This window comes from Camelina sativa, chromosome 17 (genome assembly GCF_030686135.1).
Source record: "Camelina sativa cultivar CO46 ecotype springtype chromosome 17, ASM3068613v1".
Classification (NCBI taxonomy): domain Eukaryota; kingdom Viridiplantae; phylum Streptophyta; class Magnoliopsida; order Brassicales; family Brassicaceae; genus Camelina; species Camelina sativa.
The window spans coordinates 32,735,566-32,751,412 of NC_141896.1; the positions used below are offsets into that span (position 1 = coordinate 32,735,566).

The 15,847-nt window shown below is 33.2% G+C and overlaps 1 protein-coding gene across 1 annotated transcript; it reads right to left on the bottom strand.

Moving 5' to 3' along the window:
- Window positions 1-8,090: 8,090 nt before the first annotated feature.
- Window positions 8,091-9,348, bottom strand: LOC104758085 (cell wall / vacuolar inhibitor of fructosidase 1-like). Its single transcript, XM_010480897.3, has 2 exons — window positions 9,060-9,348; window positions 8,091-8,484 (listed from the first exon to the last, which is right to left on the bottom strand). Exons 1-2 carry the CDS (start codon window positions 9,234-9,236, stop codon window positions 8,182-8,184), a joined length of 480 nt encoding a protein of 159 aa, XP_010479199.2. The 5' UTR covers window positions 9,237-9,348; the 3' UTR covers window positions 8,091-8,181.
- Between the last annotated feature and the right edge of the window lie 6,499 nt (window positions 9,349-15,847).

A 15,847-nucleotide genomic window follows, 5' to 3' on the forward strand; every position in this document is an offset into this window, starting at 1 on the left:
AATGTTGGAGAGAGAAAAAGAGGGGTCCAATTTTGCAATTGACTCAAATAAGGGGTCTAATTTTGCAAACGTCCCAATTTAAAATATAGAATGAAAAAATGAATATTACAATCATTATAAGCAATAAAAAGTAATAATTATAGACAAAGATTGATTTTTACACAGTATGATCAAATTGTGTAAAACATTCAAATCATGACATTTAGGGGTTAGGGTTAGGGTTAGGATTAGGGTTTGAGGTATAGGGTTCATATTTCCAACATTATGAGTTTTAATATAACAATTTGGTTTTGGTTATATTATGTTTGGTTTAAGGTGGTAATTTGGATATACTAATATGATAACCATTTTAAAATTTAAAAAATTTTGAAATTATTTTTCGGTTATTTCCGGTTATGTGTCGGTTAAATGAATATATAACCATAAATAATCCAAATGTTACCTAAATTCCGGTTCGGTTCGGTTTGGTCAGTTATTTAGTCATTCTAATTTGAGGGTTGGCTGAGTTATGGTAAAGTTATGGCTGAGTTATCGTTTAGGGTCTTCTCAATAATATGAAAACGTATTCTTCTTTCCTGGATCTTTTGTTCTGTCAGATTCCTAATAAGTATTAAAACGTCTCTCGATATTATAAAAAGTGTTGTTAGGGAAGCGCAAAAAATCACTAATTCTGTGCCTGCTCAAATCCACACGCATAATAAATTCATAAAGTGAGATTTTTATCACAAGATATTATTGCAAATAATATATGGGTCTTTTGTTCTGTCAGATTCCTAATAAGTATTAAAACGTCACTCGATGTCACAAAAAGTGTTGTTAGGGAAGCGCGAAAAATCACTAATTTTGTGCCTGCTCAAATCCACACGCATAATAAATTCATAAAGTGAGTTTTTTACCACAAAATATTATTGCAAATAATTAACTAATTATTATTCAAATTTAGAATTTTATTTTTCTAAAAGTATTTCTCCAACAATTGAATATTAAAATTATTATAACTCAAAATTTAAATTAAGAATGGAAATATGTCTATTATTAGGTTAACAGATGGTTTCACGCCAAAATATCGCTTTACGGCTGAGTTATAATCATTGCGGGAAAACGAAAGGTCATGTGACGGCTGAATTATAATCATTACGGGAAAACGAAAGGTCATGTGACGGCTGAGTTATAGTGAGTTATGGCTGAGTTATCACAAGAAACAATCTGAAAGTAAATGGATGATATATATGACTTTACGGCTGAGTTATAATATTTAGGGGAAAACGAAAGGTTATGTGACGGCTGAGTTATAGTTAGTTATGGCTGAGTTATCACAAGAAAAATCTGAAAGTAAATAGATGATATAGGCTATGACTGGTAACATGTGTTACTATTGACTTAAGTTGAGTTATGGACTTAACTCAAATTTTATTCAAAAATGTTACCAATCACTAACAAAACTAACTTTTTTAATTAGTTATTTAATTTCTCCTAAAGTATTATTTTTTATTATCATTTGAAATGAAAATAGACATAGACCTAAATTTTATTCAAAAATGTTACCAATCAATAACAAAACTAATTTTTTTGAAGTTGAATTTGAATAATCATGTGTTATGGTTGATGTACAAGTTTGAGGTATATCCTTTGTAAAATTGTTAACTCAAAAGATTATTCAACATCATGAAAATTTTCATCAGTTAAAGATGTAGTAAGTTGAGTTATCTATTTTTTTTAATTAAAAAAAAACGAAAATTCAGTTATATAATACAAAAAATTATTTTTTTTCGTTTTTATTTAATTCATATAATTTAGGAGAAAAATAATTTTTACTGTTTTTCTTTTATTTAATAACTTTTTTAATTAGTTATTTTATTTCTCCTAAATTATTATTTTTTATTATTATTTGAAATGAAAATAGACATAGGCCTAAATTTTATTCAAAAATGTTACTAATCACTAACAAAACTAATTTTTTTGAAGTTGAGTTTGAATAATCATGTGTTATGGTTGATGTACAATTTTGAGGTATATCCTTTGTAAAATTGTTAACTCAAAAGATTATTCAACATCATGGAAATTTTCATGAGTTAAAGATTTGGTAAGTTGAGTTATATATTTTTTTTAATTATAAAAACGAAAATTCAGTTATATAATACAAAAAAAAATATTTTTTTCGTTTTTATTAAATTTATATAATTTAGGAGAAAAATAATTTTTACTATTTTTCTTTTATTTAATAAATTTTTAATTAGTTATTTTATTTCTCCTAAATTATTATTTTTTATTATTATTTTAAATGAAAATAGACATAGACCTAAATTTTATTCAAAAATGTTACCAATCACTAACAAAACTATTTTTTTTGAAGTTGAGTTTGAATAATCATGTGTTATGGTTGATGTACAAGTTTGAAGTATATCTTTTGTAAAATTGTTAACTCAAAAGATTATTCAACCTCATGGAAATTTTCATGAGTTAAAGATGTGGTAAGTTGAGTTATCTATTTTTTTAATTAAAAAAAACAAAAAATCAGTTATATAATACAAAAAAATTATTTTTTTTCGTTTTTATTTAATTCATATAATTTAGGAGAAAAATAATTTTTACTATTTTTCTTTTATTTAATAACTTTTTTAATTAGTTATTTTATTTCTCCTAAATTATTATTTTTTATTATTATGTGAAATGAAAATAGACATAGACCTAAATTTTATTCAAAAATGTTACCAATCACTAACAAAACTAATTTTTTTGAAGTTGAGTTTGAATAATCATGTGTTATGGTTGATGTACAAGTATGAAGTATATCCTTTGTAAAATTGTTAACTCAAAAGATTATTCAACCTCATGGAAATTTTCAAGAGTTAAAGATGTGGTAAGTTGAGTTATCTATTTTTTTTAATTAAAATAAAAACAAAAATTCAGTTATATAATACAAAAAAATTACTTTTTTTCGTTTTTATTTAATTCATATAATTTAGGAGAAAAATAATTTTTACTGTTTTTCTTTTATTTAATAACTTTTTTAATTAGTTATTTTATTTCTCCTAAATTATTATTTTTTATTATTATTTGAAATGAAAATAGACATAGACCTAAATTTTATTCAAAAATGTTACCAATCACTAACAAAACTAATTTTTTTGAAGTTGAGTTTGAATAATCATGTGTTATGGTTGATGTACAATTTTGAGGTATATCCTTTGTAAAATTGTTAACTCAAAAGATTATTCAACATCATGGAAATTTTCATGAGTTAAAGATTTGGTAAGTTGAGTTATCTATTTTTTTTAATTATAAAAACGAAAATTCAGTTATATAATATAAAAAAATTATTTTTTTCGTTTTTATTAAATTCATATAATTTAGGAGAAAAATAATTTTTACTATTTTTCTTTTATTTAATAAATTTTTAATTAGTTATTTTATTTCTCCTAAATTATTATTTTTTATTATTATTTGAAATGAAAATAGACATAGACCTAAATTTTATTCAAAAATGTTACCAATCACTAACAAAACTAATTTTTTTGAAGTTGAGTTAGAATAATCATGTGTTATGGTTGATGTACAAGTTTGAAGTATATCCTTTGTAAAATTGTTAACTCAAAAGATTATTCAACCTCATGGAAATTTTCATGAGTTAAAGATGTGGTAAGTTGAGTTATCTATTTTTTTTAATTAAAAAAAACAAAAATTCAGTTATATAATACAAAAAAATTATTTTTTTTCGTTTTTATTTAATTCATATAATTTAGGAGAAAAATAATTTTTACTATTTTTCTTTTATTTAATAATTTTTTTAATTAGTTATTTTATTTCTCCTAAATTATTATTTTTTATTATTATTTGAAATGAAAATAGACATAGACCTAAATTTTATTCAAAAATGTTACCAATCACTAACAAAACTAATTTTTTTGAAGTTGAGTTTGAATAATCATGTGTTATGGTTGTTGTACAAGTATGAAGTATATCCTTTGTAAAATTGTTAACTCAAAAGATTATTCAACCTCATGGAAATTTTCAAGAGTTAAAGATGTGGTAAGTTGAGTTATCTATTTTTTTTAATTAAAAAAAAACAAAAATTCAGTTATATAATACAAAAAATTACTTTTTCGTTTTTATTTAATTCATATAATTTAGGAGAAAAATAATTTTTACTATTTTTCTTTTATTTAATAACTTTTTAATTAGTTATTTTATTTCTCCTAAATTATTATTTATTATTATTATTTGAAATGAAAATAGACATAGACCTAAATTTTATTCAAAAATGTTACCAATCACTAACAAAACTAATTTTTTTGAAGTTGAGTTTGAATAATCATGTGTTATGGTTGATGTACAAGTTTGAAGTATATCCTTTGTAAAATTGTTAACTCAAAAGATTATTCAACCTCATGGAAATTTTCATGAGTTAAAGATGTGGTAAGTTGAGTTATCTATTTTTTTAATTAAAAAAAAAAACAAAAATTCAGTTATATAATACAAAAAATTATTTTTTTCGTTTTTATTTAATTCATATAATTTAGGAGAAAAACAATTTTTACTGTTTTTCTTTTATTTAATAACTTTTTTAATTAGTTATTTTATTTCTCCTAAATTATTATTTTTTATTATTATTTGAAATGAAAATAGACATAGACCTAAATTTTATTCACAAATGTTACCAATCACTAACAAAACTAATTTTTTTGAAGTTGAGTTTGAATAATCATGTGTTATGGTTGATGTACAAGTTTGAGGTATATCCTTTGTAAAATTGTTAACTTAAAAGATTATTCAACATCATGGAAATTTTCATCAGTTAAAGATGTGGTAAGTTGAGTTATCTATTTTTTTTTAATTAAAAAAACAAAAATTCAGTTACATAATACAAAAAAATTATTTTTTTCGTTTTTATTTAATTCATATATCAAGAAAAATAATATTTACTGTTTTTCTTTTATTTAATAACTTTTTTAATTAGTTATTTTATTTCTCCTAAATTATTATTTTTTATTATCATTTGAAGTGAAAATAGACATAGACCTAAATATGATAAGATTTAAAATATTATGGCATGCATGTAGTTAATTTTTTAATTTGCAATGTAACAAAGAAGTTTAGTTAACAATGTAACTCAGCCACAACATGAAAAACATTACAGTAATTAAAAAGCAAAAAAAATTGCTGCCAAACTCAGCCGCTTCATCAACTGAAAATATGTAACTCAGCCGTATCGTTTGATAAGTCAGCCGTAACTGAATAACATTCTAGTAATTAATATTTTGCTAATAAGTCAGCCGTCAAACGGCTGAGTTGTCGATAAGTCAGCCTATGACGGCTGAGTTATAGTTTTTTTACCATAACTCAGCCGTAACAACATCTCATAAGTCAGCCGTTTTTCATAACTCAGCCAGACGGAAAATGTTAACTCAACCGTGTCGTTGTGATAACTCAGCCAAAATTTTGACAACTCAGCCGAGTCGTTGTGATAACTTAGCCAAAATTTTGACAACTCAACCATCGGGTGAAAACTCAGCCGTAACTACAGCTGAGTTATGCGCATAACTCAGCCAGATTTAATAAGTCAGCCGTAACCCTTGGCTGACTTATGCGCATAACTCAGCCAGATTTTAATAAGTCAGCCGTCCGCTCTTACTCAAATGTTTTTCCGATAACTCAGCCGCAACATACCTATAACTCAGCCGCAACATACTATGTAACGCGTTATGGCTGAGTTATGGTTACACGTCAGCGATTTCTGACGTGGCGTCTGACGTGGCAATGGCATTTTTGTAATTACATTTTTTCCGGTAACATAAAACAGGGGCACGCTGGGTATTTTGAAAATACCCGAAACATTCTAGTAATAAAAAAGTTTTTTGTAGATTCTGGTAATATTACCTAAAATGAGTAACATTTGAGTAATTCACCCAACAAATAATCATTAGAGTGTTAGCCAAATAAGAGAAATCATTAGTCAAGATCATAATTCCCAAAGACAAAAAGAAAAAAATTTGAAAAATTTGACTCAAATTTTATGGTTTTGACTGACACAACTGAAACTCAAAAACAGAAAACATAGTTAGTAACTAACCTCCCCCAGACTTAAACAACACTGTCCCCAGTGTTATCAAGTAAGAGGAAAGCAAAAATTAAAATAAAATAAACAAAAATCAAAATCAAAAGAAAAAGAAAAACCTACCAGTGGGTTGCCTCCCACTAAGCGCTTGTTTTCAGTCATTAGCTTGACTGTGTTGGAGCTCAGGCATCCGGAGGAGCATAACATGGCATTGAAGTCCTCTTCATCCAAGGTGGTGTATAAGCTTTAGGTGCATGAGGCTTGCCAAGGATGTTAGGAACAGGACCAAGGCGGGACTTAGGTATGGGAGGGTATCTTTTCTGTCCTGCAAAATCATCAACAGAAGAAACAAGCGCTCTACGATAATCTCGTGGCTTGGTTAACTGCAAAACAGTTTTTGTCTCTTTGAAATTTTTGTTGATGATAGGAGGATGATTAGGAGAAGAAGATGCATACCTTGGCCTTACCTGAGGGCTCTGGAGTGTGGATTGATGACTCTTCTGTTTGGGAACAGGTTTCTGTCTTGGAGCATCAGTTTTGGACAAGCTTTGTCGCGGTCGTGGAGGGGTGTCGATCGATACCCTCTTGGTGGCATCGATCGACACTGAGCCTGATGCTCGTGTTGCAGAAACTTTTTCAACAGAAAAAGTCTGCCCATCAATAGTAGGAGCCCTTCTCAGCTTATCCATCTCGAAATTCAAACTCAAACCATCCACATTCAGTGCTATGTGTCCCTTCTTCACATCAATGATGGCACCAGCTGTAGCCAAGAAAGATCTTCCTAAGATGAGAGGATCTTTAGGCTCTTGATCATACTTCAGCACCACAAAGTCAGTGGGAATCATGAAGTTGCCAATTTTAACTGGAATATCCTCTAAAATACCTTCAGGAGTTCTTCAGGAGCGATCAGCCAAGATAAGAGAAATCTGAGTTGGCTTGAATTCTATCATCCCAAGTCTCACAGCAACAGAATGTGGCATCAAGTTGATGCTAGAGCCAAGGTCACAAAGTGAGTGAGAAAACCTTCCTGTTGAGATTGAGCAATCAAGTACAAAGCTTCCAGGATCTGGTAACTTCTTAGCAGTCCTACATTGAATGATTGCACTCACTTCCTTAGAGACAACCACTTCCTGCTTTCTCTCCTTCTTCCTCTGAACAGGCTGGTTCAACAGAATTGCACTGACATCTTTTGTAAGAAGTGCTCCTTCTTCAGGGCTCAAACCATTGGATACCATTCTCTTCACATACCGCTTAAGAGGTGGTGAAAGCTTTACTGCATCAATTAAAGGCATCTCAATCATCACCTTGTCCATCATTGCTTTGCATCTAGCTTCCTCCATCTCTTGCTTAGACTTTCTTGGCTTGGGAAAAGGAACCTTAGGCTTGTAGACCCTTTCAGCAGCTGGAACCTGAGATTTTGCAGTTTATGGGTTCGTCTAAGAGGAGTGTCGACCGACACCCAGGTGGTGTCAATCGACACCATCATCTGAAACCGAGAGATTGGTCGATTTCTCTTCTTTTTCTGCAGAAGCAAGTTCACCATCATCTTCATCTCGCACTGATATGGCATTGCAAGCATGTTTGGGGTTTGACTCAGTTCTTGCTAGAAGAACACTCTCTTGTCGTTTAACAGACCCAGCAGTCTGTGCAACTTGAATCTCCAGCTTCTTAACATGAACATTCAATGCATCAATCTTCCCATTCAGCTCAGTGTAGACATTGTCAATCTTCCCATTGAATGTCACTGTCAATTGCTCCTGTCCTTGCAAAAGCTGCTCAAGCATGGCTTCCATTCTACTCTCTGAAGAATTCTTAGGAGGTGGAGACTGATAAGATGAGTTCCCATATGTCCTTCCAAAAAGGTCTTGTTGCCGACAAAAGTGAGTTCTTGCAAGCTAATCTGCTGACTCTCCCCAGACTTTCATCAACATGCAACAACATCTAGTTCAGCTGACTCTCCCCTCATCTTTTTATCGCTTTGATGTAGCATAGTGAAAGTAACTTAACATGAATATATGGTTATATATATATATCATTGGAGTTAACTCTGCTTCTCATATTTTTTTATTTTTATGAAGAGGATAACATCCCAATCAAACACATATAAACCTTATAAGAAGATAAAATCAAAGCAACATTCTCACAACGGCTCTAGTCACACTAGAGATGTTTTGCATTGATTTGGTTAAACTAGTCAACGGAGATTTCCCTTGAAACCCTTCTTCACAAACAGAAGCTTCTACCCCGGCGTCGATCACACCATCTTCGCCAAATTTAGGGACTCCTTTAGAGATAGCTTCGATGGCTTCGGGAACATCAGCATTTAAGATCGTTTTGTATCTTCGACTACATTGGTCTAAAGCCTGTTTTAGTTCCGGTCTCTTTTTATATAGACCGTTGATTTCGTTTAAGGTCTTTGTCGCCAGAACCTACAAAAAAAAATTTATAAGATAACCCCATACGTTTATATTTCAACAGAAATTACCTCACATTTTTTATTTGTAGTTAAACTCTCCCCTTAATTCAGATAATTCTGGAAAAATAAAGCTACATAATTGGTGGGATAGAAACGACAAACGAGCTTTATATACACTATACTGAAATTGAAAACAATATTACTACGACATGAAAACACAAAAAAAAATAACACCCTTAGGCTTAGGTATGTGTTCTAAACAAAAGTAATCAAAAACTTCTTATTTATCAAAAACAACCCCTTGTGTTACTTATAGTCTTATAGACAAAAACGTCTTAGTGATAATTACTTTTTCGTAGAATAACGAAACTTATGAGCCTTTTTATAAAAATTTAAGAGATCAAAGTTATAGAATAGAATAAAATTAAATATTACATCTAATAATATAGAAAAAATATCATAATTTAAAAAACAACCACAAAACCTTTAGTCAAGATTTGATTCTTATAATAAGACTTGAAAATAATCTGAGATAATTGGTAATATCTATATAGAAGAAACTAGATGAGAAAAGGAATTGAAAAATACCTTGATTTTATCGATGAGGATGAGAGCGAGGCCAGAGGTGTCGGCAGAAGAGCCACGTGGGTCGGAGTTGAGTAGAGAGACACAGAGATTGAAGTCTGGTGTCTGTTTACATGTTTGATCTATCATACTTCCTTCACTCATCATCATCATCATCATAACCATCACGATCATCTTCATCTTCTTCTTGTTGGATGATGATCTTTATATGTAAAAAGATGGAGGTTTCGCTTTTTGTTTATTTATAAGTGTGTGTGTCTTGTCTGTGTAGTGCCCGTCTCCAGTATATATATAATTGAATTGGTGGTGTGCCTTTACCAAAATCTCTTAATAAGGATAAAAAAGCTATATATCATTTCTGATATTTTCAGGTAATATACTTTTATTTTAGTATATACCACCAAATTGATATTGTCCAATCAAAATTTAATTTGAATGTTTTTAGATTTCTTTAGTTTGGGTTATTAATCTTTTTAGTTTCTATAGTATCCAAGAACAAATTTGGCAAAAACACTAATATAAATTATATATACATTATATAATGTCTAATATTATGACCAGACTGAAATAAGATCTTACTATGAAATTATAAATATGCCAAATTAATATTAGTCAAGTGATCATGATATGGAAAGTGTATTTATGCCTAAAACCATATATGTATTTAATTTCCTGCAATGATTTGAATTTCAAAATTACTATACATTTTTTTGGTTTTCAAAATTTCAATATTGCTTTTTAATTAAATATATACTATTTATTAAAGTTCATTTAAAGAATTTTTAACGTTAATTTTTGAGACCGAAAAGTAACTAATAGAATAAACTTGTAGAACATATATTGGTTCAGTCTTTATGATTCTAACTTACAAAGCATGCTGCATGCTAAAACGTACAAACTAGAGACAGTAACGTAAAAACCTTTTTCTTATTAATTAAAAATAACTAATAGAATAAACTAGAGATGTTGCAATCACGTAAAAACCTTTTTCTTATTAACCTTTTTCTTACAGATGTTGCATGGGATTTGGGAAGCCTATTTTTTGGGGGTCTTCTTTTGAATATTATGTCATTCTGCTTCACGATTATACGCTTCTCTTGACTATTGGGTATTTTTTGGGTTTTTTTTTTTCTTTTTTTCTCTGGACATACGCTTTACGGCTTCTTGGTGGTATTATGGTTTTCTTAGGAAGGTTTGTAATATCGTTTACTTTTCAATTTTATATTTTCTCCAGGGTGGGAGGAGATGTATTTGGGTGCTTTTATCCCCATAAATCTTTATTTATTTCATGAATATTGTGAGTTGGAATTGTCAAGGCCTGGATAATAAGGCTACAATTGGTAATCTTAGGGATTTATGGTCCAAACATCGGCCAGATTTTTTGTTCCTTATGGAAACCAAACAACCTACTTCTATTCTAGAAAAGTTTGTTGGTCATTTCGGATATAAGAATCTGAAAACAATTGATCCTATTGGTTATAGTGGTGGTATGGCTCTTTTTTATAATCAAGATGATTTTCAGGTATCAATTTTATTTGAGTCTAACAGATTAATCGATATTGAAGCGGTTTTCAAAGGCCGGATAATCTATTTAACTTTCGTTTATGGGGATCCCGTCCCTAAGAATCGGGATATGGTGTGGGAACGCCTTCTCAGAATTAGCTCTAATCGGTCCACCCCATGGTTTTTGGTAGGGGATTTTAATAAGCTGACAGGGAACCATGAAAAACAGGGGGGGAAGCTACATCATCCTTCCTCTTTTCTTTCCTTTAATGGGATGATTCGGGATTGTGGCTTTTTGGAGTTTCCTTACATTGGTGATTGTTTGTCTTGGAGGGGTTGGCGGGACAAAAAACCTATACGTTGTCGGTTAGACAGAGCTTTAGGGAATGAGGATTGGCATGATTTGTTCCCGGATACGGTGACGGAGTATTTACCAATGATAGCCTCTGATCATAAGCCTCTAGTGGTTAATATTGGGGCTAAAAGGCTGCGGGGGAAGAGGAGTTTTATGTTTGACCGCCGCTGGATTGGTAAGGCGGGGCTGATGGATGCAATAGCATCGGGGTGGGACAGGGATTTGGATCAGGACCCAGATAACTTCGTGCAAAAAGTTGTGAATTGTCGGAAGGCAATTTCTCAGTGGCGTAAATCACAAGTCCCATACGGTAGGGAAACTATTGAGGATTTAAAGCGGCAGTTGGAGGTGGCTCTGGCAGATGACTCAATTCCTCCTTCTACAATCTCGGAATTGCAGAATCGTTTACGCCAAGCGTATGGGGATGAAGAGATTTACTGGTATCAAAAGAGTCGGAGTAAATGGATGAAATTGGGGGATAAGAATTCCAAATATTTTCATGCCTTAACAAAGCAGAGACGGGCGCGTAATCGGATTACTTGTTTGTTTAATAAGGACGGCATCTGGTCCACTGAGGATGTTGATATCTGTCACACGGCAGTCTCATATTTTGAAGATTTGTTCACTTCAACAAATCCGGAAAATTTTGAGGAGGTCCTAAGGGAGGTCAATACGGTGATTACTGCCGAGGATAATGAGAGGCTCACAGGACCCGCTACGGAGGCTGAGGTCAAATCTGCTTTATTTATGATGCATCCAGATAAAGCCCCAGGTCCAGACGGGATGACAGCTTTATTTTTCCAAAAAGCATGGGGTATAGTTAAGACGGACCTTGTGGACTTGGTTAATAGGTTTTTAGTGGAGAGAGTTTTTGACAAGGACCTCAATCGTACTCACATTTTCCTTATTCCGAAGGTGGCTAAGCCAACTCGAATGGTAGAATTACGTCCGATTAGCCTGTGTAACGTTGGGTATAAGATCATTTCAAAGATTTTATGTCAGCGACTAAAGAGGGTTTTACCTGGTCTTATCTCCGAGACTCAATCGGCTTTTGTTCCGGGTCGGCTGATCTCAGATAATATCCTTATTGCTCAAGAGATGTTTCATGGCTTGCGTACGAACCCCTCTTGCAAAGGGAAATTTATGGCCATCAAAACAGACATGAGCAAGGCATATTATAGGGTTGAGTGGGATTTTGTGGCAGCTTTGTTACAGAAGATGGGGTTTGCAGAGTCATGGGTTTCATGGATAATGTTTTGTGTCACTTCAGTAGAGTATAGGATTCTTATTAATGGCCAGCCGAATGGTTTGATAGTGCCGCAGAGGGGGTTGCGACAAGGTGATCCTTTATCTCCTTATTTGTTTATCTTATGCACAGAGGTGTTAATTGCTAATCTACGGAAAGCAGAGAGGGAGAAGCTTATTACAGGGATAAAGGTGGCGAACAAATGTCCGCCAATTACGCTTTTGTTGTTTGCCGATGATAGTCTTTTCTTCTATAAGGCGGACAGAGGACAATGTCAGGTTATTTTAGATATTCTAAAACAATATGAGTCTGTTTCGGGCCAGCAAATAAATTTTAACAAATCCTCGGTACAATTTGGACACAAGATTGATGAGCAGACAAAAACCAAGCTCCAGGATGTTCTCGGGATCACGACTTTGGGTGGTATGGGGTCCTATCTAGGTTTACCAGAAAGTTTGGGTGGGGCTAAGACCAAGGTTTTCTCCTTTGTTCGGGAGCGGATTCAAAGTCGGACGAATGGATGGACGGCAAATTTGCTTTCAAAAGGGGGAAGGGAAGTGATGATTAAATCTGTTGTAACTGCTGTTCCAACGTTTGTGATGTCTTGTTTTAGGTTACCAAAAACAATTACATCCAAGCCTACCAGTGCGGTGGCAAATTTTTGGTGGAGTACAAATGGTCAGACAGGGGGCATGCATTGGCTTGCCTGGGAGAAATTATGTGTTAGCAAACAGTTGGGTGGCCTTGGTTTTAGGAATGTGGATGACTTTAATTCGACATTATTGGCCAAGCAACTATGGCGTCTGATAGATGTTCCAGAGTCTTTGTTTGCCAGGGTTTTCAAAAGTAGGTATTATAGGAATACGCATCCGTTGGATCCAATTAGGTCATACTCTCCCTCCTATGGATGGAGGAGTATATGTTCTGCTCGCTCTCTGGTTAATAAAGGGCTTATTAAACGGGTTGGCTCTGGGGACACCATTTCTATATGGTCAGATCCTTGGGTACCAGCTCAATTCCCGAGACCAGCTTCCAGTAAGGGGCCGTTCAAGGACCCTTCTCTTCAAATGAATCAATTAATTGATCGACAAAATAATTCTTGGCGTCTGGATATGCTCAATGAGCATTTTGATCCACTTGATGTAGCATTAATCAGGGCTATTCCGTTGGGTGGTAACCAAAGGGACGATCCTTCCGGTTGGCACTTCACGAAAACTGGAAAGTATACAGTCAAATCAGGCTATCATACTGCACGTCATGACGTGATTCGGACTTTTGCGGCCACTGGTTCAGGCCCGGAAATTACCCCGCTACTCGCTAGTGTGTGGAGGGCTCGTTGCCCACCTAAGATCCAGCATTTTATGTGGCAGGTCTTATCTGGTTGTATTTTGGTTTCGGCAAATTTGGGACGACGGGGTATTGCTTGTGATGTACGGTGCGTACGATGCGGCGCGGATTCAGAGACAATAAATCATGCCATCTTTGTGTGTCCTCCGGCCCGTCAGTTTTGGGCACTAGCAAATGTGCCGGTGGGACCTAACTCCTTCCCGACGGAATCAGTATATGCAAATGTTGATCACTTTTTAGGGCAGCAGAATCCGGGAGCCCATATTGCAGCTTTTCCTTGGCTTATGTGGTTTATTTGGAAAGCACGGAATGCACGTGTCTTTGAAAATATTGCCGAAAGGCCAGAGGACATTGTCAGGGTAGCAGAGGGTGAAGCTGCAGCATGGCAGCAGGCTCAGATAGAGGATGATCTAGTGACTAGTCCCACCTTTCCAGAAGTTTCGGAGTTGCCAGTTAGGGTGCCTACGGTTTCCCTTCCTTCGGTCTTTTCAGGATATCGATGCTTCATAGATGGATCTTGGAAAGCAGGGGATTTGTATGCAGGTGCTGGTTGGTGTTGTACCTCGATCCAGCCAACGTTGCCGTTTTTGGGGGCCAAGAATTTCCGGCGAAGTCTATCTCCATTACATACTGAAGTTGAAGCTTTCCTTTGGGCGATGTGCTGCATGATCGGCCATGACTTCAGAGAGATGGCTTTTTATACTGACTGCTCAGACTTGGTGAAGATGGTGTCTTCTCCTTCCGACTGGCCAGCGTTCTCGGCGTACCTTGACGACATCAAGACTGATAGGGAGGAATTCTCTTCCTTTTCTTTATCTTTAATTCCTAGAAATGCTAATGTAAGGGCGGATTCTTTGGCACGCCAAGCGTGTACATTTCCGCACCAAGTTTTGTTTGTAAACGATTTTCCTGCCAATTGGCTCGTTTAAACTGATCTGTTGTTGACAAAAAAAAAAAAAAAAAAAAGAAAAGAATAAACTAGAGACAGTAACTTACAAACCTTTTTCTTTTTTGTTATACAAAAATAAATAAATAAAAAATAACTAATAGTCATGACAAAAAAAAAATCACAGCTCAATATGCTGCTACCAATGTGAACCCCGATATACAACACTACAAACTTTTCAACCGAAACACATCCATAACTTTTCTGGTATGAATATAATAAGACCAATTTTTTTTTACGAATATTATATGGTACATAAGCAGTAGATAAAAAACAACAGACATAAGCAGTTTTGTTATTAATGTTGGGCCAAGTATTAAAGTTCCATAACTTTCCAACAAGAAAATGTATGAGATGTCGCCATGTGGATCCAATAGTCCCCTTTAACGTGCTACACTGCATCGTAAACAAGAATATGCTTCAATCTATACTAATCAAGGGGCTAACTTTTCCTTAGCCGTAGTTTCGCCATTGGTAATGCTAACATTTGCGAGTTATTGAGGTACATAGTGGAGCCATTACATCATCTATACGGAGTATAAAATAAGATAAAGTTTAAAGTTATATAAAGCAAACAATTATTTGAGTTATTTTAAACGTTTCATTTGACAACATATGACCGACTTAGGCAATTGTTTTGACAAAAAAAATATAATCATATCATCTTCTTCTTCTTTTTTTTTTTGTCAACATATCATCTTCTTCCTTTATTTATTTTTCGTGCTTTTGGGGTTTGGCCAAACGCTGAAAGATAAGTTCAATACGAGAAGTCCTTTTCCTATATTGATATACATACTCAATCATTCAACTTCTGCTAATTATATAATTGTTTTCAACCATACATAGAGCAAAAGGTGCATATACGGCTATAGAAACTTCGAGTGATAGAAGCTTTGTATAAAGGAAAATGTTTATTTTTCCAGACGTATGCTCACTAGATTTAATATTTTAACTTTGTCAAAAATTGGGTATGTATTTGGTGTCTTGGACTTTTCAGAATACGTACTAGCGGACAATTTAACTTGTAACAAAACATTTTGTCCATAACTGATCTGTTCAGTAACAAATATCTAGAAAAAAAGCATCAAGTTATCCCAATCTATCAAAAACAACGTGTTCATCAATTAATAAAACGGTTCCATAGCTTTAATAAGTAGTAAATGATCCGAATCTATCAGAAAAAAACATATGTTCATAAATTAACTTACATTCACTCCCAAGTCCTTCACATACATATATATATATATATATATATATATTCATATATAAAACAATGCTTCTAATGTATATGAATATTGAGTTTAGTTTAAACTACAAAACTTTAATATATTTTTTTATTGTTAGGGATAGATCCCTACCCTAACAAGAATCCTAGCCCAGGAAAATCCCAATAT